We start from the raw sequence: 23,391 nt of genomic DNA on the forward strand, positions 1-23,391 counted from the left end.
GGATCATTTTTCTCGGCTTCTCTGGCATTATCAGGTCACCAAATTGTACTTCTGGTCTTAATTACATCTTGGTAACCCGAACTGCACCGTTGTTGTTAAAGAGACTTATTTTTGTTATAGCTAATCGAAATAATTATGATGATGAGTCGAAATAACAAACACATTCCTCCATATAGCTATGAGAACGGAATATAAGATAGGTACAGTGGAGTGAATACAAGCTTGTTCTTCTTTGTACCTTATTAGAGACTATTAGTATGTAAGCGTCAACTTTACAGATTTGAAATTTGCCGCCATTAGTTTAGATTTAGCATTAGCTAGTTTTCCCACCACTAGTACCCCCAAGGGGGAGCAAGTTAGGGCCAGACCGGGGGCGGTTGGAATGTGGGCAGATAGCTGTGGGCAGATCTAGATAGGAACCCAGTCACACAAAGGACCCTATGTCGGATACCCTGGTATCCAGAGAACAGCGCTCGCGGCTACGGTTCTTTCCCGGGCCGCCAGCAACATAGCCCCGTAAACCGACTTTAGCCGGCCCGGGGAGATACGCCTCCGCGTGAAGGCGTAAACTCCCTTAGCCGGCTAAGTTGTACTCTGATATCCAGGGTATATGTCGGAGAGTCAGGAACTCAAGCAGAGGTCTAGAGGCCTGGAAAGGACTTTCAGGAATTCTAAAGGAGGAAGCCTGGAGGATGGGTCCAGGAAAACAGGCTTGGATGAAACTGCAAGATTCAACTGAAGGCCCGAGCTGGACGATAGTTTCTGGAGATTATAGGTCTGGAACGAATTTCAAGATACGAGTACCAAGTCACAGGCAGGGACCACACCATATTTACGTCAAGAATTCATCACAACGGGTTTATTATGGATCTACCTCAACAGATCGAGACTTCAGTCAAGGACTTATCGTAGACGCCTACCCAAGGCATAGATGTCAGGACCTTCCGTATATAGAAAATGTGAACTACTTCTTCCTTCTGCGTCTCATCTATTAACCTTACTTCCAAATTCGAGGTGAGTTCGGTAAAACTAATAACCTGTCTGTAGGAACTTGGGCAGCGAACAAGGAAGGGAGTCGCTGCATGCGATAAGAAGTATATACCTCAGAGTTGCAATCTCCATTTAGTTACATTTGAACAAAAATGAACTAACCTATCCGACAGAAGATCACCAGATAGCGGATATTTTGCCGAGTTTGGTCCGGATTATCAGGCACCAGGGCGAGCTGTGGGTTATTTATTGTTTATACATTGCTTCTTCTCGCCGATGTCTTCGAAAATACGGAGACATGTATAAATGTAAATAAATACTGACACGTCCAGAATGCTTCACAGCCTAACCCGGTTCATGACCTACTTTAGTCACATGTAACTGTAACTGAATCTGGCCGTCAGGAGCAGTGACCCCGGCAGCGTGAACGTAGGGAAGTCTCGTGGGACATGAGTATGCTGAATCTGGTATACTGTAATCTAGTTGGGGGCTGAAGCCACTCCCCAGAATATCAGCCCACGATGTCCTAACCAATAAGATGTTGAAGAATGGTCACACCTATCAAAGCACTAGCGTGGCTTGAGCGGGGACCAAGTTGTAGAGGGGAGTTCTTGGTAGGGAGTTCTGGAAGAAGGTTCGTGTTTAGACTTCTTCCCTGGGTTTCGATTGCGGGCCGGCTCCGGGTTTCCACTCCGCACGTAGCTAAGGTTCACCTGTGCGTCAACATGAGCTGATACGTCACCGCGACCACGTAGGTTTAGATTCAGGTATGAAGGTCATCCACAGAGAGGAAAATCCAAGCCTTTGAGATGAGGTGCATGCGTAAGCTACTTCACATCTCGTACTACGAACATGTCACGAACAAGTATGTACGGGAACAGGTATGCGGCCTCGTTGGTCCTCAAGAACCACTCCTAGCAACAGTTAAAAGACGCAAACTGCAGTGGTTCGGGCATGTTACCCGACACAACAACCTGGCCAAGACAATCCTGCAGGGCACCGTGGAAGGCGGGCGTCGGCGCGGACGACAACGGAAAGCTTGGTTGGACAGCATCACTGACTGGACGGGCCTCAGCCTACAGGAGACTGGCTAACCCTGGCTAGGGAGAGACAAACCTGGAGGCAACTCTCTATCTTCATGTCTACCTTGTCCCCCCAACGACCTGGAGGTCAGGGTAGGCAGGTAGGTAGGTATGAAGGTCATGCGACACTTTTCTTAGATGTAACATCGTGTGTTAATTACAACTGTTGTAACCCTTCACTGTAGTATTTTGTATATGTACGCCATACATGATAGCAAGTGAATAGGTGGTATGTTGAATTGAACCCGTGGCTCTTGGTAGTTTATCAGTAGGCGCTGCGGTGGTGAAAGCACCAAGCCGGTTAGTTAGCATTATTAACTAGAGAATGGCCTTGAACGGAGCGCTCTGCAGACAGAGAGTCCAAGTCCGGCCCGGACTGTTTGATAGAAATTTCCACATCCGGTCAAGACCTCCTCAGTTTCACTTGCCGTCTGCTATGAATTTCTGTTATGTGTATAGAAGATCGATCGGTGTATTTTTAACCAGTTTTTGTCTTGTTTTTTTTTTTTCTGACGTCTGGCTTACGAAATTTGTAGTAGGGTATATCCTATCGTGTACCTTTGATGTATGGGGCTTTTTTTTCTATCCGTTCTGGTTCCTGATGACAGTTCAGTAGAGTTACAAGGTCTCTTCGCTCCAAAATCGGAAATTGTGTTCTTTGTTATTCCGTTTTTTTTTCAAGCATGAGACTGTTAGATACTTGTGTTGAACTGAACCCTGATTCTCAAATCTGCCTTCTATTTTCCTGAGCTGCGTGCTGATATAATAAGACCGGATGTGCTTGACAGCTCATTAATTAACTAGTGATATTTCTTTCTTTTCTCCTCCATCAGTCAGCGGAATACGCGATGTTATCAATGATCATCAGTCTATGGGAATTTCTTGGAAAGCTCAATCTGATCTGAATTAACATGCGCCCTGCTACATGTTTCTTTTAAACAGACTCGTGTTCTGGTTTCAATTTATCTTCCGTCTAGCTTTGTATTAGAATCTGTTTGGTGGATTCTTAAGTAGGCGTGTTCATGTATGATCTACAGTTTTCGTCAATGCTAAGTTGAATAGATTCTAATGTTCAGCATGATCATGATTAGATGTGTCACGATTACAAAAGCATGTTGTTTATGGTTATGGGACTCGTCAGTCGTTATCGGCACAGCTCACGTATCTGTTTGTTGCGTTGACCACTTTGTAGTTAGTTCTTAATTTTAGAGTTGGGGTGTCATAATTTCTCGTATGTAAGACAAGAAAACTACTCGCGTTCCTTGAGTTATTACCTATATTTCCTACCGTTACAGACACTCTCTGATCGTAATTACTTCAGTTCCTACCCATTCTAACGGACAGAAATTGTTTAATTTTTAAGGATCATGATATACTAATTTGTTGTCTTAATTTCTACCATGCAATGCGCAGTCAATTAATTGTTCATTTCTTACAGTTCAATGTCGACAGAATTACCATACAACACATGATATTTTGCAACAGTTTCATACCCTTTTCTTTCTATATGCCCACAGGTAAATGCCGTCATGACAACCCCCAGGCTACAGAGTCAATCCATTGACTTGGTCGCGGAGGGATTGGGCTGTATACCCATATTACCCAAGAAAAAAAAAACATCAAATGGGCCTCACAGCGGAAAAAATATAGCAAGAGTCACACAAACACACATGATATATAACACAAACAAATAAAAGCCCTTATATAAATCATTACATTCATCACACAATACGGATAGATAAAAGGAAGGCATACACGACATCTATACACCAGATGTTCCTGAATGAGTTATATGAGTGACCAACTTACCTCCCCTTTTGTTAAATAACATCAGGTGTTTTGTTACAAAATATAATATGCTGTTATTCTGCCGGTGATACGGTAAGAACTGAACAATTCTTTGACTATTTGGACAACCTACCCAACAATCCAATAGATTTTGAAAAATCCAAAATATATTTGTCTTTATAATAAAAGAAAATAAATGAAACAAAAACGTAATACTATCTAAAACAGAAACAAAGCATTAAAATGGTGAGGCACATGCATTAAAATGGTAAGGTCAACGCATTATTCTTATTTGCCATAAACAAAAAAGTAGCTGTGTTTCCGGTGCTCAACAAAGCAAAGAGAATGAAAAGAAACGTGTATCTTTTAAATACGTATCAGCAAAGGCCTTTTCGTTCCAAATCACATAAAAAAACGTCTTCAAAACAAATTCCCTAGGGAATACTCAGATGATACCACTACGCATGCGTGTAAAAATTCCAGACATGCCTACGAAATTCTGGGAATTTTTGTCAAACGGTCGCACTCTATAACAGTAGGCTCGCCCCTAAGGCGTCGCCAAAGAGTCTTTTATAGGACACATGTCGCCCTCCCTTTGATCAGTTTGTCAAAAGTTCAGGTAATATTTAGATTTTGATACATCTAAATTCTCACGCACAACATGGCTAAAATCAGTTCACACCTGTTGCTAATGAGCATAATGAGGTCCACGTGCACGGAGGTTCAGTTATGATTATGCAGTTCTAAAATTCTTCGCCAGATGGCGCTACTGAGCGGTCTAGTTTTTCCAATGGGTGAAAGATAAAAGGTGAAAGGTTAGAAAGCCGCAGGATCAGCATGGAGCATGCCACGCTTCCTGACAGTTTGTCAGCCAAGTTCAAAGGGTTTGTAGCATTAGAACTTCCCAAATGTTCTATTTGTCACCATGCCATTGGTAACACAACATATCGTTTACGTCCGTTGTCTTTCAAGCTGTCTTCTTTTCTCTTTAAACCGTTTTGCATCATCAGAATTGGACCCCTCCTCCCCCAGGACAAAGTTTACATTTGTATGTACAATCAAACCTTGCATATGAAACTATCATAATGCCATTATATAGAATTTGCATTCCTATTCAATCACAGCCTTCCTCAATGTGCAAGGAAGAAAAAGTTGCTATCAAAATTATGAAATCTAAAAGGCCATGAGGTTGTAAAATGATTGAAATCACAGAACATCAATTATACCAAAATTCTAATTTTTGTTTCTTTTTGCAATCAAAATGCTTCACTCAGAGCTGGAAATACATTTTCAATGTATTAATATTAATAATAGACATACCATATGTACGGATATATTATACCAAGGAGGTTATATAACGTTTAAGTTCTATATTATCTCCTTGATCATGCTGGTTCACTCATAATAGCTGATGGCAAAAATAAATCATAACAAGACAAAGAAGCTGATTCTAATGTTACGTCATAAATGTCCATTTTCCTAAAAAATTTTGCAATTCTTTTATTATCATATGTCATAAATCGAATCTTCCTTGACGTCCAATTTATTTAGAGTTTTCATAAATGTCGTCTTCTCAAGGATTTTCTTGCATATGTTCCTGATCAAGTATCTCTTTACTATGAATGAAATAATGACCACTGATTCCTTTCTTATCTGTTTCATGTGAAGGTCCTTTGCCTACAAGACCGTGAAGGACCGCATACCGTCCATTCTGGTCAAGGTCATCGATGTGCTGGCCAGGAACTATGGCAAGTTCAAGGAAGACTACGGAGAGGTGAGCACAATGTCAGATTGTTTCTTCTTCAGTCCACGATGTGTATATGGAGCAACTTCCATATGACTTGTCCCACTTGTCACTATTGTTATCTTACACTGTGTTGCACTATCTATAGACTATACCATATACATTCTGTACAATATGCTATATATAACTGGCTTTTAGCTAGGCATGCATCTACAAGTCTTTTTGGATGCGCTAAAAATGATCAAATTAGAGCACTAGACATCCTTACATGGGGGAGCATCTGATGCTCTAACAAGCATGATTTAGTTAAGATTGACCATGGGTGCTAATTACATGTCACTTGTGGTCACAGTCTTCTACTGTACCCTATCTGACAGTAATTTGACCCCTCAGGATACCTTAAAATGCACCATTTGAATTCTCAAAAACTCTTCACCATGGAAGCCTTGGAAGGTATGAGTACCTATATCACATTTGAACACCCTAGTATAAATATCCTAGCGAAAAGCCTGATATAAATGTGACAATTAGCCCTCTGCATGGCATGAACTTGCAAATAAAAGTTTTATGCAAACTGGGCTATCTAAACTTACACTGGATGGATTGTGATGATATTTGGTATAGCAGCTTTCTTTGGTACTAGTAACGCTAGTTCACCTTTATTTGCGTGGTAACCTTTATCAGTTGTATTTAACACCAGGGTATTTCAGGATATCAAGTCGATGGATGGTGGTCTCAAACTGCATTATATTGAAAAAAAAAAAGCAATTTGAAACGACCGTCCATCTACATGATATCCCTAAATATACTGTTTTTAGGTACAACAGATATAGGTTACCCCGCGAATAAAGGTGAACTAGCGTTACTGTAGCAACTTCAGGTTTTGGTATCTGTTTGTCCTGGACATGCTGTGGTCTTGATATTTTGTTTCCCTGTTGTCTGTTACTGAAGGAAGGAGTGGAGGATGCTAAGGGTGTGGTTGGCCGACTGTCAGGGCTGAGGAACGAAATGCAGACAGATAAACCTGTTCTTCCCCTGACGGACGGCAGGGCAGACGTCAAACTCTGGAACAGGTGCACACCGGTTACAATCCCAATTACTTACAATTATGCAAGATAACAATAACACAAGCAACTGGATAAAATTTTGTTACATTTGGAATGACAATAAATTGCTTTTGTGTACAACCAAGTGTTTGTCAGTGATTCGTCCATCACCTTCCTCTGGTGACAAAACTGACCTGTAGTACTTTTCACTGCAGCTAGGTGTCGTTGCTGTGGTATGGAAAATGCATAGTCTCAAAAAATGTAATTGGAGTTCTGCTGCAAGTACATATAGCAGCTGTGCGTAGTATTGAGGTTGTACTTGTAGTTTGTTTTACAGGTACCATGCCTTCAAGTACCAGAGTTACCAACCTAGGATTGATGAGTTAAAAAATTACAATGTATTTCCCCAGAAGTATCGTAGAGTAGAATTTGTTATCACAAAGCACAATAGAGGCATCTTTGCTGGATACTTTCAAAAGAACATTTGCAAAAGTTAATTGTAACAAGTCGTCCCGTGTGATATAACCAGCTGCTGCCACACCGCGTGCCTGCAAAGTTGATGTGTTACCCCAAAGGGCGGATATACCAACTATAGAGTCTTACTACAGAGACAGATACTTAGAGGAGGTACATGTATGTGGTGCTGAGGTTGTACAATGTGTTTCAGGTACCTAGAGGAGGTGTCTGCGGTACAGGGTAGTCCACCAAGTTGGTTCACCTCAGCCTGGCTGTATGTGGAGTGTTATATGTACCGCAGGATCCAGCAGGCATTCGAGGACAGGTCAGTACCAATTTTACAACACATTCAGTACCAACCCGATGATACATCATACAACACATTCAGTACCAACCATACACCACATTCAGTACCAACCATACACCACATTCAGTACCAACCATACACCACATTCAGTACCAACCATACACCACATTCAGTACCAACCATACACCACATTCAGTACCAACCATACACCACATTCAGTACCAACCATACACCACATTCAGTACCAACCATACACCACATTCAGTACCAACCATACACCACATTCAGTACCAACCATACACCACATTCAGTACCAACCATACACCACATTCAGTACCAACCATACACCACATTCAGTACCAACTATATAACACATGCAGTACCAACCATACTGCCATACATCACATCAAGTACCAACCAAACATGATACTGTAACACCAACCATACAATACTGTGAACTTGTATTCTTTTGTGTCATATCCACCAAAATAAGCACATTTCAATGTAAAATGACCTCAGAAAACGCAAAAATTTCTTCTCTCAAACGTGAAATTGTAAGAATGATGTCTGACCCTGGCATTTAGATTTTTTACCCAAGCACACGTGAAGCACATTCAACTTATTGGCTGGAGTCCTAACCTCCATACATAACGTGCATTACATGCTCAGTCTCCTATAATGACATTTAAGGCGATTTCCGTAAGTTCTCCGGAAGCAAGGGCGCAATATAATTAAAGGCTTTGTATTATATACTATTATGCCTTGAGATTTGAGTTAAATCTCAAGGCATAATAGTATATAATACAAAGCTTTTATTGAATAGCCACCTAAACTCAAACCATTGAGGCGATTATTTTGTAGATGACGACCAGAAAACCAATTAACCAGTGACAAGAAAAACACAAGTGAGGAATATGCTACATGTATGAAATGTAGAACTGTGATCTGAGCTGTGTGGGTTGAATCTATATTCCTCAGTGCCATCTTTAATGACACCCTCTCGTAAGACAGCATGCACATGATGTGGACAGACACAAGCTAATTCTGGTCTGATTGAAACTTTAAAATCTATTGTCAAGTTTTCAACAGTTCATTATTGTCTCCATCTTTATGGAAGAGCATGATTGTATTGCTTTGTCAAATATATAGTTCAGGTAAAGGTACAGGTCAGGACCTGAACCTGAACCTCTGTAACCAATTCCTGTACAATGCTCTACCTGATAATGTTATGTTTTGTTGGTGAAAATCCCTATAAACATACATGTATTCAATTTTGTGTTAACTTTTGACACTCTTTCTTTTCTGTTCTGTAGCACCATCCTGAGGACCTTTGACCCCTTCAGGGCCCAGAAAGAGGCTGGCTTGTTGAACTCGGAGTCTCCAATCCAGAGTCTGGCTTCCTACGTACAACAGGCCACCCAGGACCCCAGCACACTGTCACAACAGGACATACACACATTGTTCAACCAGCTTATACAGGTCAGAGCACAAATACCTTAATTGACATTGATTTCGGGTGGGCCGATTACTCTCTCATTGCAGCCAGGGGCTGAATCGGGAGGGTCTGGAGCGAGCTGCCATTGGGCACATCTCAGGTGACCTCAATGCAACTGTCATTGCCCCAGGTGCAGCCATGGGACTGTAGACTTGTCAGGACGGCTTTATACATACCACAGGATACCTTTGGTGTTGGATTGCAGTGGTGGCACATCCTCAGCAAATCCCAATACTCATAGTGTACTCATTGATGCAATTTAAGTATAAAATCTTAGTGGTCAGCAATGTTGAACATATCTAGATACGTAGTGACTGTCTGAGTGCAGTATAGCCAACCATAGATTTTTTTTTTTACATCTCTGTCTTTGACTTTGGAATTTAATTTCGATTTGCATTCCATTACATTTTTTTTCAATAATTGGCATATGTAGTGTTTGTTTTGCAGCAGCTGCTTTGTATGACTTACAAAACGGTTAGCCTGGTTAAATCTCGCTTATAGCAGACCGCCAAACATCCGCTGCCCCCCTAGGAGGGGCCAGTTACAGCCCTGGACAGTGGAGTTTGCATTACACAGACTACAAGATGGTCAAAAAGTTTTTTTTTGAAACTGACAAAAATTGATGTCATCTATATGATTAAATCACCATGGCCTAAGTACATGTAGGACAGTTCATCACAAAATAGAACATCTTTGATATTTTTATGACAATTGTGAAACACTGTCTCTGAGTGGCTGGTGTGTTGTGGTGTCGACCCCTTTTCTCAGTTTCACAAAGGTCTTCATACATTGTACTTCACTGTTAAGGCCAATGCTGATGGGATTTCAATTATCTGAAGTTGGCCTCATCCTTTCTCCGGCTAACGTTTGCTTGCCCCAGTTCCTTGGAAACCCCCTGTGCCTTAAACAGAATTTGAGACGTTCCGGCACGCATGGGGAGTCCCTTTTCATGTCTCTCCCAGCAGCCTCTATTGTTTGTTCTAACATCACAGAGAGGAACGGATAACTCTGGGGAGGAAACATAGCAGGTGATTCGTCATCGGGCTAAGGGTGGTCAAGGCAATTTGCGTTCAACCAAAAGTTCAGCGTTGGTACAATGCAACCAGCTCTTTTCAGCATCAAAAACCAATCATACGGTGTATAATCAACAAAGGCGACATTATTTTGAGAAGGGTAACAAAAAAATCTCAAAGTTCACATTCTCCAAGCAGAGGTTAGGGGCTTTTGGACTTTTTTTTGCATTTTCATAGGGAAGATTTCTGTTTTGTCAAACTAACTTGCGGACAAGATAGGAAACCCTAGTCGGGGGTTATTGGTACGCCTAAAAATTCCCAAACCAGCTTGAGCCTAACCTCTGCTTGGAGAATAACTTGATAATCAGAGAGAACCTGGTACTCACATTGCTGTGGCCTAGTTAAATAAAATATCATTACCAGAGCTGTAAAATGTACAGTGTAGAACGTCTCAAATTAGCAGATAATGTTGTCCCTTAATTGGTGTTGTAATGCTACATGTGATTATATCTGATTTTTCAGGAGGTGATTAGCTAATTAGCCAAAGACTTTAAGTAGACTGAACAAGATAAGTCTGATCAATAGAAAGTGAGTCTGAGTTTGGACATTCATTGAGTTGGACTTCTCTGATATAAGAATTAGCCTGTTCCAGTCTGCTTGCTATTGAAACTCTCCCCTTCATTCTTGATATGCTAATGCTGGGCAGACTAAAGGTGCACTCTCACCGTACTTACGTCCAACTTGCATCACTGCGGCGTTAGTTCACCGCGTCACTGTTTTATTATTTTCTCAGATTTTTTATGATTTAGATATTGCATGATACATAAAAGTATGAGTCAGTTAGAAGATGACAAAATACACTAAAAGTAAGAAAATTAATTTTTGATCCATTCATTAACCACTGAAATCCATTGAGTGTCAGACCCCGCAGCTTGACGCTAAGTGCAGTGAGAGTGCACCCTTTAAGGTCCAACCTGGCCAGGCTGTTAGCAGAATAGAAAAATCAAAGTCATGCGCACAATATTTGATCTTGAATGATTTCTTAGTTTCTTGAATCATTTTTGTTGCCTAATATTTCAGACTTGTCATTAAACCCAAAACTACCCGTCTAGGGCCCTCGGAGTGGAATTGTGATCCTATTTATCTTATCTATTGACCTGGAGTCTTGACTAAGCTAAGCTATAGGTTGAAGATAGGAGCTATCTTAGCTTAATGAGTATAGCATAAGATGGGGATGGATACTTAGCTTAATTAGGATTGCTTTTTATTAATTATAATAATCAGGCTGAATGGCCAAATTAAAGAGAGTAGGGATTACAGTGTCATGTAACTCATCAATTTGAAAGTTCCTTGAAATTAAAAAAATTGGATAAAAGGCACAATGGGCAGTATGTATAATAATAGAAATCTAGTGTTATTAACTGTTGACAGGAATCTCCTGAATTCTTTTCCCAGTTCATCAGAAATCTCACTTTCCTCAGATCTGACAAGTTGTCCCTCAAGCATGCAAAAGTCTTGTCTACCATAAATCTTGAAACGTTTGTCGTGGTTTTAATCTTACAAATTTTCCAGTGATCTCGCCCAAACGAATTTGTTACACCACTTATCAGTGTTCTAGCCAGCTTTATTTTTCCGTCCCCTGGATTTTAATGGAAATCCTGTCGAAGGTGCAATGATCCTAGGGGGGTCTGGGGATAATGCCTTGGAAAATGTTAAAATCTAGACCCAATGGAATTATATTTGCTTTATTTTGAGGGGCTTGGTTCAACTAGAATCTTTACATGCCAATTGTTATCTGTCACAGGGAACGGAATGGACACAATTTTCCTCGTCCCCTGCAAGGGATGGAAGGACGGACCTTGCCATGATTATATGCGTTTCTGTCGTATAATATAACTTTGCTCCAAATTTGTCTTAAGCACAAACTCAAAACACTGAAAAACCAGTGACCTTCTGAGTTCTACTGTGAGATTACGTTTCTGCAAAAATAACAGAAATTACAGTACTGAGCTGAGGTATGAGTTTCTTCAGGAACCAAATCTCACTGAGACCATGTGCTGTTCATCATCTCCTGTTGTCATGTCAGATTCCAAACTAGGCCAGGAGTGCCCTCCCACCTTGTCAAACAGTTTGCAAACATTGTAGAGTAAGGAGATCAGTATCTGATACAACATGTGTGTGTGGCTGGTGGGATGTAAACATGGACAGTTGAGCTGCCTGATGCGTCTGCATGCCTTGTTCTGCTGAAGGCAACCAAATCAATATAAGCACCTGCACAGGGCTGTAGAACTTTAGTTTTGAAAGTAATTTTTTCAGCACTTTCCTACGTAATAAGATGAAGTTACTAGATATTCCATTCCATACCGACATTCAAGGAGGAAAAAATGTGATGCGGCTGTGCCATGTAAATGCCGTGAATGTCAGCACGCTGGATCAAGGCCTAATTTTGAGGGGTTTTAATATATAAGGAATCCTCGTGCAGCTTGTTTCTGTGTCGTTTCTGACTGCTGAGCAGCTCGAAGTATGCAATAATGATATGCAAATGTGAGAAAATAAAAATGACTGTAGTGCAGTAGATGCATATATCATTATTGCCTTATCCAGAATGTTTCCACTTTTAACGCTTTAATATTAGGTAATGCTTTAACTTTAAGTGTCTTATGAGCTATTTCAATTCACCATTAATAATTGGTCGTAGCCAACCCAATCTAATTCAACATTTCCGGTGAGCGTTATTGTAATATTGTTTGAGAAGCGTAATCAGGCATTTTAGTTCCATGTAGCGCATAATTTATTAGTTATCCTAAACTCATCATTATTGAGGCATTGATCACGATGAGTAGACCTCCAGAGGCAAACGCCAGATAACCCTTGGACGTCATACCCCTGAACTCTCTGGGTTCAAGACATTGTTATTGTCACCAGCTCCATATCTCATAAATCAGCAGCTTCGATGTAAAAGTTCCACTGTTACATGTAGGATTGAGTCCAGTGTGCGTTTGCGTTTGGAAGCTTTTGAATTTTTCAAATGAAGCGTTGTCTAATTTACTGTTAAGTGTTACTAGCATGCACTCCTCAATTTACCATGAAGCATTACCAGGATCCCCCATGCAGACCCTCTTAAACCGTGCCAGTAGGGTTGTGGCAATGTTCAGGCAAGTGAAAGTGAGGTTACTCTGATTTGTTTGTTTGTTTTACATAACAGGTTAACAGCCTTTAGCCTAATGCACTTTACCCCACTTACCTAAGCACCACGTGTACATCCATACATTATACACCTGTTCTGTCCATCTATAGCACACTTACAGAGTCATGCACTTAATAATTGGTTTCTGAATAGATGCCAGAGCTTCCATTACTACTGTAACAGCACAATGTGACTTTCACAAACAACAAACCGATGCGAATACTCCTTTTTCTCCTAATTGTCATTTTTTCAACCTTCCTGACCACTTGGGTCTCAATTAGGTTCAAGGCAACTTTTTTGGGGCCAAATGGTTTTTACTCACACACTTGCACCAGTTTGTGGTTTCCAGAGGATGTCATCCATACAGTCAATCAAATCAACATGGCCTTACTGCAAATCTAAATCACTGCATTTAACTTAATGTATTAACATTCTCTTACCCTAGAGCTCTGACAAAAACTTATTTTTCTGTACTCACAAATAACTCACATGTCACAAGTCAGCATGTACATAACTTACTAGTGATGTTTTTGTTTTGCCCAGGTGAATCTCTGGGGTAACAAGTGTGACCTGTCCATCTCAGGTGGTACAGAAAACTACCAGAAACATGACCCAATCCAGCAGTTATCCAGCCTCAGACCCTTCATCATTGTCGACCAGACCGACCAGATCTGGAACAGGATCAACCAACCAGGAGCCTCCAAACGGGTGGATCTGATTGTGGACAACGCCGGGTTCGAGCTCTTCTCGGACCTGGTCTTCGCAGAAATGCTGCTTGCAACAAAACTAGCGGATGTCGTACATTTCCACCTGAAGGCAATGCCGTGGTTTGTGTCTGACGCATTGCGCGGCGATTTCATGTGGACTCTTGACGTTCTGAGGGCGTCCGGCCACGCGGCGGTGTCTCACTACGGGAACCTGTGGCACGAGCGCGTGAAGGACGGCACCTGGGTCCTCTGCGAGCACGACTTCTGGACGTGTCCGCACGACTACAGCAAGATGGAGGCGGTGGCTCCGGACTTGTACGCCGACCTGGCGAGATCCCACCTCATCGTGTTCAAGGGCGATCTGAACTACCGTAAGATTACCGGCGACTTGAAGTGGGCGCACACGGTCCCGTTCAGCGAGGCTCTGCGGGGGTTCCTGCCGTCAGCGCTGTGCACGCTGCGTACGCTCAAGGCCGATCTGATCGTGGGGTTGGAGGAGGGTCAAGCGGAACGCATCGAGAGAGAGGCGGAGGAAGCATCTGATTGGATGGTTAGTGGGAACTGGGCTGTTGTCCAATATTGTGAGCAGCTTTGAGTCAGGATATGTGGAGAAAGAGCTTTCCAAAATGGGACAATTGCAAAATACAAAAATGTATGTATAAAGCCATGTTGAGTTGATTACTTTTTTTTGTACATGGATGACGTCCACACATGCATCAATTTTTTTCGGCTGTTTCCCAAAAATAAGTGTTTGACCATACTCGAATCGTACAATGCAGCTGCAAAGGAAGCAAATGTGTGTTGTACAATTTGCAAACAAAAAATTGAAAAATTACTACTTATGTCGTAGAGTGCCAAAGTCAGTCCCAAAGTCAAAGATATGCCATACTCTGTGTGTTCAATCATTTGTTCATTGCAACCTTTCTGACCACTTAGATGATAGATCTCATATTTTTGATAAAGGTAACTTTTTTTGCCAAACTATGTTTTATTCGCAGTTTTTTAGTCCCATAGGATGTCATCCATATAATCAAATCAACATGGCCTAATGTTAACTTGACTAAATAATGCTCCTAATGTAGGGGAGGGGCCAATTAGCCCCTGGCAGCGAGGGATTGATAAACACAGGCTATGCACCTTGTATGCACCTCGTCCTGGAAGATTGGTAACTGTTACCGTTTTTGTAAAAAGTATGTTATGCATGTCAAAGGATGTTGTATGCTGGTGAATTATTAAACATGAATCTGGAAAGTTTTATATTGTTTGTAATCAATGTCAAGAGATTTAAAGTTCAAGTACAATGTACTTGCAATGTCTCCAAGTTGTTCGTTGTGCAATATAACGCTGGTTCACCTTTATCCGAGGGTAACCTATATTCATTGTTTGTACAAAAAAACGTATTTAGGGATATAGATTCGACAGACGGTGGTTTTAAATCGGAACATTTTGAAAATATGAAACCACTGTCAGCAGACTTAATACTCCTAAATGTGCTGTTTTTAAAGACAACGGATAAAGGTCACCCCACGGATAAAGGTGAACGAGTGTTATATCCTAGCAGGACAGTTTGTGATGGGGGTCTGTGGCAAAACTAATTAGTGGTTATAGTTAGACTTGCATCTTTTGTTGTGAGTCAGGCAAGCCTTGAAAAGATTTCTATGACTGACAAAAAAATCCCTAATTATTTTTGCTAAGCACAGGATGGATGGAGGGGATTTTATGTCAGGACTGCCATATAGCAACTCAGCCATTGTCTTTATCTGCCTGCCATCCATCCATCCATCAATTCATCTATCCATTAATTCCTTTCCATTCTTTATTCCTCCAAATTATATTGCAAACAAAATGACTTTGCCCTTAATTAGCAATAGCCTTGCTTAGAATTAAGCAACATTCTATTTTAGGATCGGTTAGTATGCTTTCACCAAATCCCCTTCAGAAAACCAGGAAGCAAACGATCTTTCAAGAATCCTTTGTTCATTAAAGTCTTACGTCAGGAAGGCTTCTAGCAGTGCCTCAGGGGGTACCAATGACGTCTTAGCCCATCTTAAGAACTGCTGTTTCTATTTTTGTTGGAACAAACCTGCCAAAGAACATCATTCAGGGGACTGGTAGAATCTACTCTAAATGTGGACAGGTGATGACTGTAGACAGGATTTTAATGTTTGTGTCAACGGGAAAAATTCGTCCGAGAGACCACCAGAATGTGATCACATGGTCAGGTGTCCTTATGTAGACTGGTAGTCACTTGTACAGGTGGTCTGTGTGTAGTACAGCACTGTAATGTTATCTGTTATTCGCACTATTTAATTAGCTTTTTGTACATGTATACTGTAATATACTATTAACCAGGTGCTGTAACAGTTGGACTATGATTTTGTGGTTTCCACCAAATGATGTACATACTGAAAAGGTTCATACTGAATTTGCAGCACAATTTTTGTTAAATCTCAAGCAAAACTCATTCAAACCCAAGTGAAATCGAAGTTGAATTAAAGGTATAGTATATTGTAGCAATGTGTACTTTGTTATCAAAAATGTGCCATGCAGGTACACTATTGGTGAGGCCTAAATTCCTCAGGTTTCTAGTTAGAAGGAATTTACAGTAACCAATTTTGTGTGACTCCACTATAAGTTCTATGATACACTGTACGAGTTGACTGTATTGTACTAAAATTCGAGTAAAGTGAAGGGATTTTACCCATTGAAATAACTGTGTTCATACTTAGAATTAATTACTGAATAGCAAAACTGATGTGTTTTGTTACTGATATTATAGGTTATATGAAGCAATAACAAAAACTACAAAAAACGGCACTACAAACAAGCCTTTTGAATTGTCATTAAATCTATGATTGGCGTATGACCCCTGAGGGTTGCATAACTCACCAGATTTACATACACGAAATATGCAACTAATGCCCGCCCCACCCCCAACCACACACACAGTCACACTGAGCGATTGTGTTAGCTCCCAAGCTGACTCAAATTGACTCTTGAAACGTGGACTTGAGTATCCTGAAGTTCTTTTCACGATTACACAGTCCTGAGTCGACTACGCTGAGTCGACAAAATGCAAGTGTTAATCCGTCCACTACCTCTGCCATGCACGTTACATTATATAAATATATGTCTAGTTTTAACTAAAGCTTAAGGGTTAAATGTTGGGTCATGTACGATAACCTTCACAATGTAGAACTGTCTACCTTGCCATTAAAAGCTGAGCCATGTTGTGCCTTTGGGTGTTAATTTTGGCTTGGTGCCTAGTAAGGTTATAGTATTTTAGCTGACACCAGAATGGAACAGTTCCTGATTACCGTAAATGCAATAATTTTTCCTTTCTTTTTCTACATTTGGGTAAGAGAAGTTTATGCAGTGTCTCAAGTTCAAGGATTAAACAAAGTTGGAAACATAATATTCATGGTGTTATGAGTATTTGCCAGCATATTTCGTGCAATTATCCGGGTGGCGCAATAATGCAAAGTTTTCCAGCTGGACTGTACCACTTTGGGATTTGGGGATTCAGTGCAATAAACAGGAGTGTGCAGTAATCCATTGTGCAATTAACTGGCTTCTACTGTAGTTTCATTCAGTAATATTGTTCATCAATTTTGTAGTCACATGATGCGTGTATTCCCTTTTCTATTTAGATTTACCTTGATGCATGATTTCCCTTATCTATTTAAATTTGCCTAGGAGCTCCATTTAGTAAAATCACAAAATCCACTTATCATTACAGGCACTGCCTCCAGTCAATACCTCTGTAATGTGCATTTTATGTAGGAACAACAGGTAGATAATATAGACCAGACATTTTTACCTTTCTACAATCTACATTATTTAACCTCCATGAGATATGAAAAATGGAGGTGTTGTTTTTGGTGTGTGTGTGTGTTTGTGTTTCCGGACATTTGTGGTCAGCATAACTTAAGAACCTCTGGATGGATTACAATCATATTTGGTATGCCGATAGGAAGACAAAAGTCAAGGTCAATTTGGGGCCCCCTGGTGTGTGACCTTGTTTCTGTATATCCTTAAAATTACCTTAAAAATAAAGAAAGATTCGATTATTTCTGTGCACACAAAAAATCAAAAACCAAGAAATTGAATTGTTGTTGCCCTATCAGATGATTGAAGAAAAATATTGAAACAGCTGTTAACACAGTTAGTTAGGTATAGAGCCTGACATGTACAGAAAGTCCCAGATGTGGTGAGTTTACATACTAGTCCTGGGGATACTATCACTGAGGTATGCACCACAGGTGGCACAAACTCCTGTTGGCACATTGAGTTAAGGGGAGAATTTCTCTGCAGACTAGCCAGAAGGAGAAGCCATGCTCTGGAGTTGTTTAGGATCCCATAAAGCTGCACAGCATGTTTAAGATGTTTCCAGTGAATGTTGAGTAAACTGAAGGCTATCAATAACTTGTATTTACACTACAATTACAAAATATACATTGTGAACCAAAATGTTTCCAAAAACATGCCCAATACAATGTGGGTATGTATGCGAGTGTGTGTCTGTGTTTGTGTTTGTGTGAGAGAGCATGTGTATGTGTGTGTTTATCGTGTATGTGTGTGTTTATCGTGTATGTGTGTGTTTATCGTGTATGTGTGTGTTTATCGTGTATGTGTGTGTTTATCGTGTATGTGTATGTGCATCGTGTATTTGTGTGAATGTGTGTGTGTGTGCATGTGTGTGTGTGTGTGTGTGTGTGTGTGTGTGCACATGTGTGTGAGAAAGAGTATGTGTGTGTGTTTGAGGGAGTGAATGTGTGTGTTCATGAATATGTGTGTGTGTGTGTGCATGTGTGTGTGAGAGAGAGCATGTGTGTGTGTGTGTGTGCATGTGTGTATACGTGCACATGCATACAAACATGTACAAATGTATGTATGTGAGCAAGGTTTTAGATTGTCCTACAAGACAGAAAACACACAAGTCAGTTGGAATGCCCAACAGTTTAGTCTCCAAGCAGACCCATCGGTGCCTTAGAGATAATATATTAAAGCTGGCAAAGGAATATAGCCGGCCAAAGGGAGATAGCCGGCTAAGGGAGTCAAACGGGCACCGGTGCCTTACTTCCCTGGCCAGCTTTGATACTATCTCTAAGGCACCGTTGGGTCTGCTTGGAGACTACAACAGTTGAGGCCTGCCATTTCTATACTAAAATGTCAAGTAATCATGAAATGATTTTTAATCTTAAAAGTTCATGTTAAGGTTATGTAATGTTCTGTAATTCAGAACTAATTCTCTCAGATCAGATGGAAATAATTCTCTTTGATGGGTTTCTGTCAAATTGGTACATCAATTCCACTTCATTTAATGGGTGTACATTAACGTAAACGTAAGCAAGTTCCTTTATATGTGTGAATCTAGTGTCAAGTGGGGTTGAGTCAACAATGATATATTTACACGTACATTGTACATTGCTCCTACATGGGGAGGTACTGCTACGTGATGTCAACATGTGTCACGACAGTTATACAATGTGTCGCAGGGCCCGGTCACTTCGTCGTACGATCATCTAACGATTGCAGACGTAAAATGTTCCTGAGGTAATCGTGTGTGTGTTTTGTGCAAATTTCTTGCTGTCTTCTTACAGAAAATGCTATCTTTGATAGAGCTATGTCATCGTTCATTTCTGTGTCTGTTATTCTATGAAAACTAAAATCGTCAAATGTTTAGCCCGACGTTAATTAACGTGTGTCATCCAAATGATCAAGGTAATTAGTACAGATGAAATAGATCACTAACAGGGACCTTAAAATCGCCATAACATCGCCGGCATTAATCAATAATTACTGATCAATATCAGTATTGGCGGAGAGATAATAATTATCTTTCTGAAGCCCATGGCTTGTCTTGTCTGTGTATTCCTGATAAGTGCTTGTGAAAGTTTATCCCCCAAACGTACTTAGAAAGAGAGATATCGTCTCTACGGGGCGAGCGTGACATTTATTACTATTCAAATTTATTACCGTTATTCAGCCCCCACTTGAGACCGAAATGTAGAAGTTCAAGGGTCGCTTGGAATATCGTTTTGGGGCGGCGGCACGGTAGCTGAACAAACTCGCGGTGGCATTTCAATTTTGCGGGGATACCAGGGGTCAGTGAGCCCCTACCGTCGGCGTGTCGGCGGCTGTCTTTTCATGCTGGCCCCCGCCGCTTTTCGTTTACCAGCACGTCAGTCAAGCCGCTGCGAAAACGATTCTGACGGACTCCTCAAGCTCGAGCGGACATCTGTTGATGTTGAAGAGAGACATGCCGGTTTCTACTAGTGAGCCCTCCTCGGAGAAAACTGCTGCTGCCATGGGTTCGAAATTTGAAAGATCCAACTTTCGGTGGATGGTGGCGACTGTCGTGTTGCTGGTTGTGTGTGTCGCTCTGGTTGTAGCGCTGGTCGTGGTACTGTTAACCGGTACTACCCACCGGGCCGACGGTGGATCATGTGCGGCGGGATACGTCGTGGACCCCGCCGTGGACCCTGCCCGCCCCGGTCCGTTCAGCGATCTCAGCATTGAAGAGATCGACAGCGTGCGTAACTACATGTTGGCACAGGACAGTCTTGAGCTAACACCCTGGGAGCACGCCCTGATTAGCGATAATTACATCTACGCTATAGAAACGCATCTCCCAGCCAAAGACGACGTGCTCGGGTTTCTAGATAGAGGAGGACCCGAACCAGAGCGGCGTGCCAAAGTCACCGTGTACGCTGGCAAGCGGACACCGCCCGTGGTGGAAGAATACATCGTCGGGCCCGTAACAAATCCATCCAGTCATCAAGTCTACACCCTGAGCGGTAGAAAATTCCCTATCCCCTTCCACTCGCGTGTTCCCGATAGCAAGGAAAATACCATCGTAAGCGCCAAGCTACGGGAGGTATCCGAAACGGCTTATAGAGTGTTGAAGGAGAGCTTCGACTCATGGTTTCACAACTGCACGGACCGGTGTTTGACGTTCATAGACACGGCGCCGAGAGGGTTTCGCAGCGGGGACAGGAAGACGTGGTGGTACGCCATGCGGGGCCTCCAGGGGATGACTCTGAACCCCGTCGGGTTCATGGTCGAGGTCAACACGGAAGGTGCAGACACAACCCAATGGCGGGCCGAGAGAGTCTTCTACAACGGACAGTTGTTCAACTCAGTGCAGGAACTTGTGTCAGGCTACAACCAGGGTACGATCCAGAAGACTACCTTACCCATGCCTAACGACGACAACACGCTGTTCTCGTCCTTTCGACGCAGAGGACCGCCACAGCCGTCCACGCCCCTTCGGGCGCCCGAACAGTTCGAACCGGACGGCAAGCGGTACAAGGTACGTGGGCGTCACGTGGAGTACATGGGCTGGAGTTTCGACTGGCGTTTGAGTACAACACACGGTCCGCAACTCTTCGACATTAAGATGAACGGAGAACGCATCGCGTACGAACTTAGTCTACAAGAGATCGGTGCGTTCTACAGTGGCCACGATCCTCTCATGCTCAGCACTTTCTTTCTAGACACCGGTTGGAACATGGGCTCCAGTCATTTCGAACTCGTACCCGGCGTAGACTGTCCCACCACGGCGTCCTACCTTGACGTCGTGCATCAAAAGGATTCGGCGAAACCCCGAATGTACAAAAACGCGGTCTGCGTTTTCGAACTGAACACGGGCATCCCTCTACGACGCCACTACGAGTCCGATTTCGAAGGTGGGTACCAGTTTTATGGTGGTATGGTCGATAACGTGTTAGTTGTGCGTACGATATCTACAGTCTTCAACTACGACTACGTTTTGGACTTCATTTTCCACCAAAATGGCGTCCTGGAAGTGAAGACGAGCCTGACGGGGTACGTCATGAGCACGTTCTACACTCAAGACGAGGAGAATTACGGCTACAGGATGTGGCAGAACGCCATCGGTAACGTTCATCACCACGTCATCAACCTTAAGGTGGACCTGGACGTCGGCGGCGTCGAGAACAGGTACGAGACCGTCGACTTCGTGCGAGCCAACAAGACCAACCCCCTGTACCCGGACCTGTACCATCTCCACACACAGGTGCAACGGAACACCAAAACAACGGAACGGGAGGCCGTTCTCCATTACGACTTCGATCGTCCGAAATATTACAACTTCTACAACCAGGGGAAGAGCAACTCGTACGGGATCAAGAAGGGTTATCGGATCCAGATTAACGCCCCGACCAAAGAACTCTTGCCGCGGGAGTGGGGCCCCATGCGGGGTGCCGCCTGGGCCGACTACCAGATGGCGGTGACCCGCCGCAAGGAGACCGAACCGTCCAGCTCGTCCCTCTACAACCAGAACGACCCGTACGATCCCGTCGTCGACTTTGACAAGTTTTTAGACGACGACGAGAACATCGTAGACCAGGACCTGGTCGCCTGGGTGACCATGGGGACGCACCACGTGCCGCATACCGAGGATGCCCCCGTGACGGCCACCGCAGGTAACCAGCTCTCCCTCTTCCTAAGACCGTTCCACTTCTTCGACGAAGACCCGTCCATGGCGTCCTCAAACGGCGTCCTCATCACGTACGATAAAGACTCCCATGAAGTAGACGTCGATAGGTTCGGTACGCCGTACGGATCGAACTGTATGCCGACGGAAACCGATTTTGCGTACAACGGAACATGGCCTCAAGTAACGGAAGACTAGAAAAGGGACGAACCCATGCAGGTGCAAGGTACTGTAAATCGTGAAATGTTTGTAACATCTTTTACTGTGAAATCAAAACACCACGAATTTTATATGTTTTCTATGGTACTACTGTACTGTATATTTTTTTCATTCAAACACAAATTTTACGACACTGCAAAAAATTGTTTTCCCCTCCTAAAACCACAGCGAAAGTAAAAGCATTTACTGTAGTACATATCTCTGCTTGGGAATCATTTACTAGACAGGGCTGAAATGTGTGTTTGTGTGAAAAAGACTGGATTGTATATTCTCTCTAGCCTTAAAATTGTTCTGTGTCTGTGTCTGTATGATAATCTTGAATGTAAAACTTGAAACATTTTGGGTACTTCACAGCTCGTTGTGTCAAGGAGCTTTGCATGTTGTATAACTGTGTCGATAGTGTAGGGAGTCTATCTTGGAATGTAAGTAACAATATTCTCTTGTATCTTGTTTGTAAATGAAGAAAATTGTCCGTGATACGAGGGGTGATCAATATGTTCAATATGATCAAGTGGTCCTACGAGGATATTGTCAAAATGTTTGATGAGGAATTCCTTTGTATTTTTAAAAAGAAAGAAGTCGCGATCGGTATCTGACTAACAGCAGCGCAAGTTGACCCGCACACCTCAGGTCGCAGCTCAACTGTCCCTTTTTTTTCATTCTCTCTCACCTAATCTAACGTTAATGGGTGGTCACAATGATTTGAATTTTGGTGAACATTCATAAAAGACTTTGTACTTATTGATACTGCCCCGAAATGTTAGTTGTGCATCTTATTTCTGGTTGAGGCCGCGAACTTATTTATCACCATTCGTATTATGAATATGTGTCATAGCCAGGTATATACATGTATACAGCTACGTAAGAATCAAGAATCTGTAGAGTGGTAATAGTGA

At 42.2% G+C, this 23,391-nt stretch overlaps 2 protein-coding genes across 2 annotated transcripts; both read left to right on the forward strand.

The window, feature by feature from the left end:
• Nucleotides 1–4,635: 4,635 nt before the first annotated feature.
• On the forward strand, nucleotides 4,636–15,072 carry LOC118408401 (damage-control phosphatase ARMT1-like). The gene is made up of 6 exons (XM_035809170.1): nucleotides 4,636–4,744; nucleotides 5,529–5,634; nucleotides 6,556–6,677; nucleotides 7,318–7,431; nucleotides 8,727–8,892; nucleotides 13,652–15,072. The coding sequence occupies exons 1-6, from the start codon at nucleotides 4,698–4,700 to the stop codon at nucleotides 14,408–14,410; spliced, it is 1,314 nt and encodes a 437-aa protein (XP_035665063.1). The 5' UTR covers nucleotides 4,636–4,697; the 3' UTR covers nucleotides 14,411–15,072.
• A 4,422-nt stretch (nucleotides 15,073–19,494) lies between these two features.
• Nucleotides 19,495–22,864, forward strand: LOC118408402 (amiloride-sensitive amine oxidase [copper-containing]-like). Its single transcript, XM_035809171.1, has one exon. The coding sequence runs from the start codon at nucleotides 20,063–20,065 to the stop codon at nucleotides 22,472–22,474; it is 2,412 nt and encodes an 803-aa protein (XP_035665064.1). The 5' UTR covers nucleotides 19,495–20,062; the 3' UTR covers nucleotides 22,475–22,864.
• The last annotated feature ends 527 nt before the right edge of the window (nucleotides 22,865–23,391 follow it).

Source organism: Branchiostoma floridae, unplaced genomic scaffold (genome assembly GCF_000003815.2).
Source record: "Branchiostoma floridae strain S238N-H82 unplaced genomic scaffold, Bfl_VNyyK Sc7u5tJ_1582, whole genome shotgun sequence".
Taxonomy (NCBI): Eukaryota; Metazoa; Chordata; class Leptocardii; order Amphioxiformes; family Branchiostomatidae; genus Branchiostoma; species Branchiostoma floridae.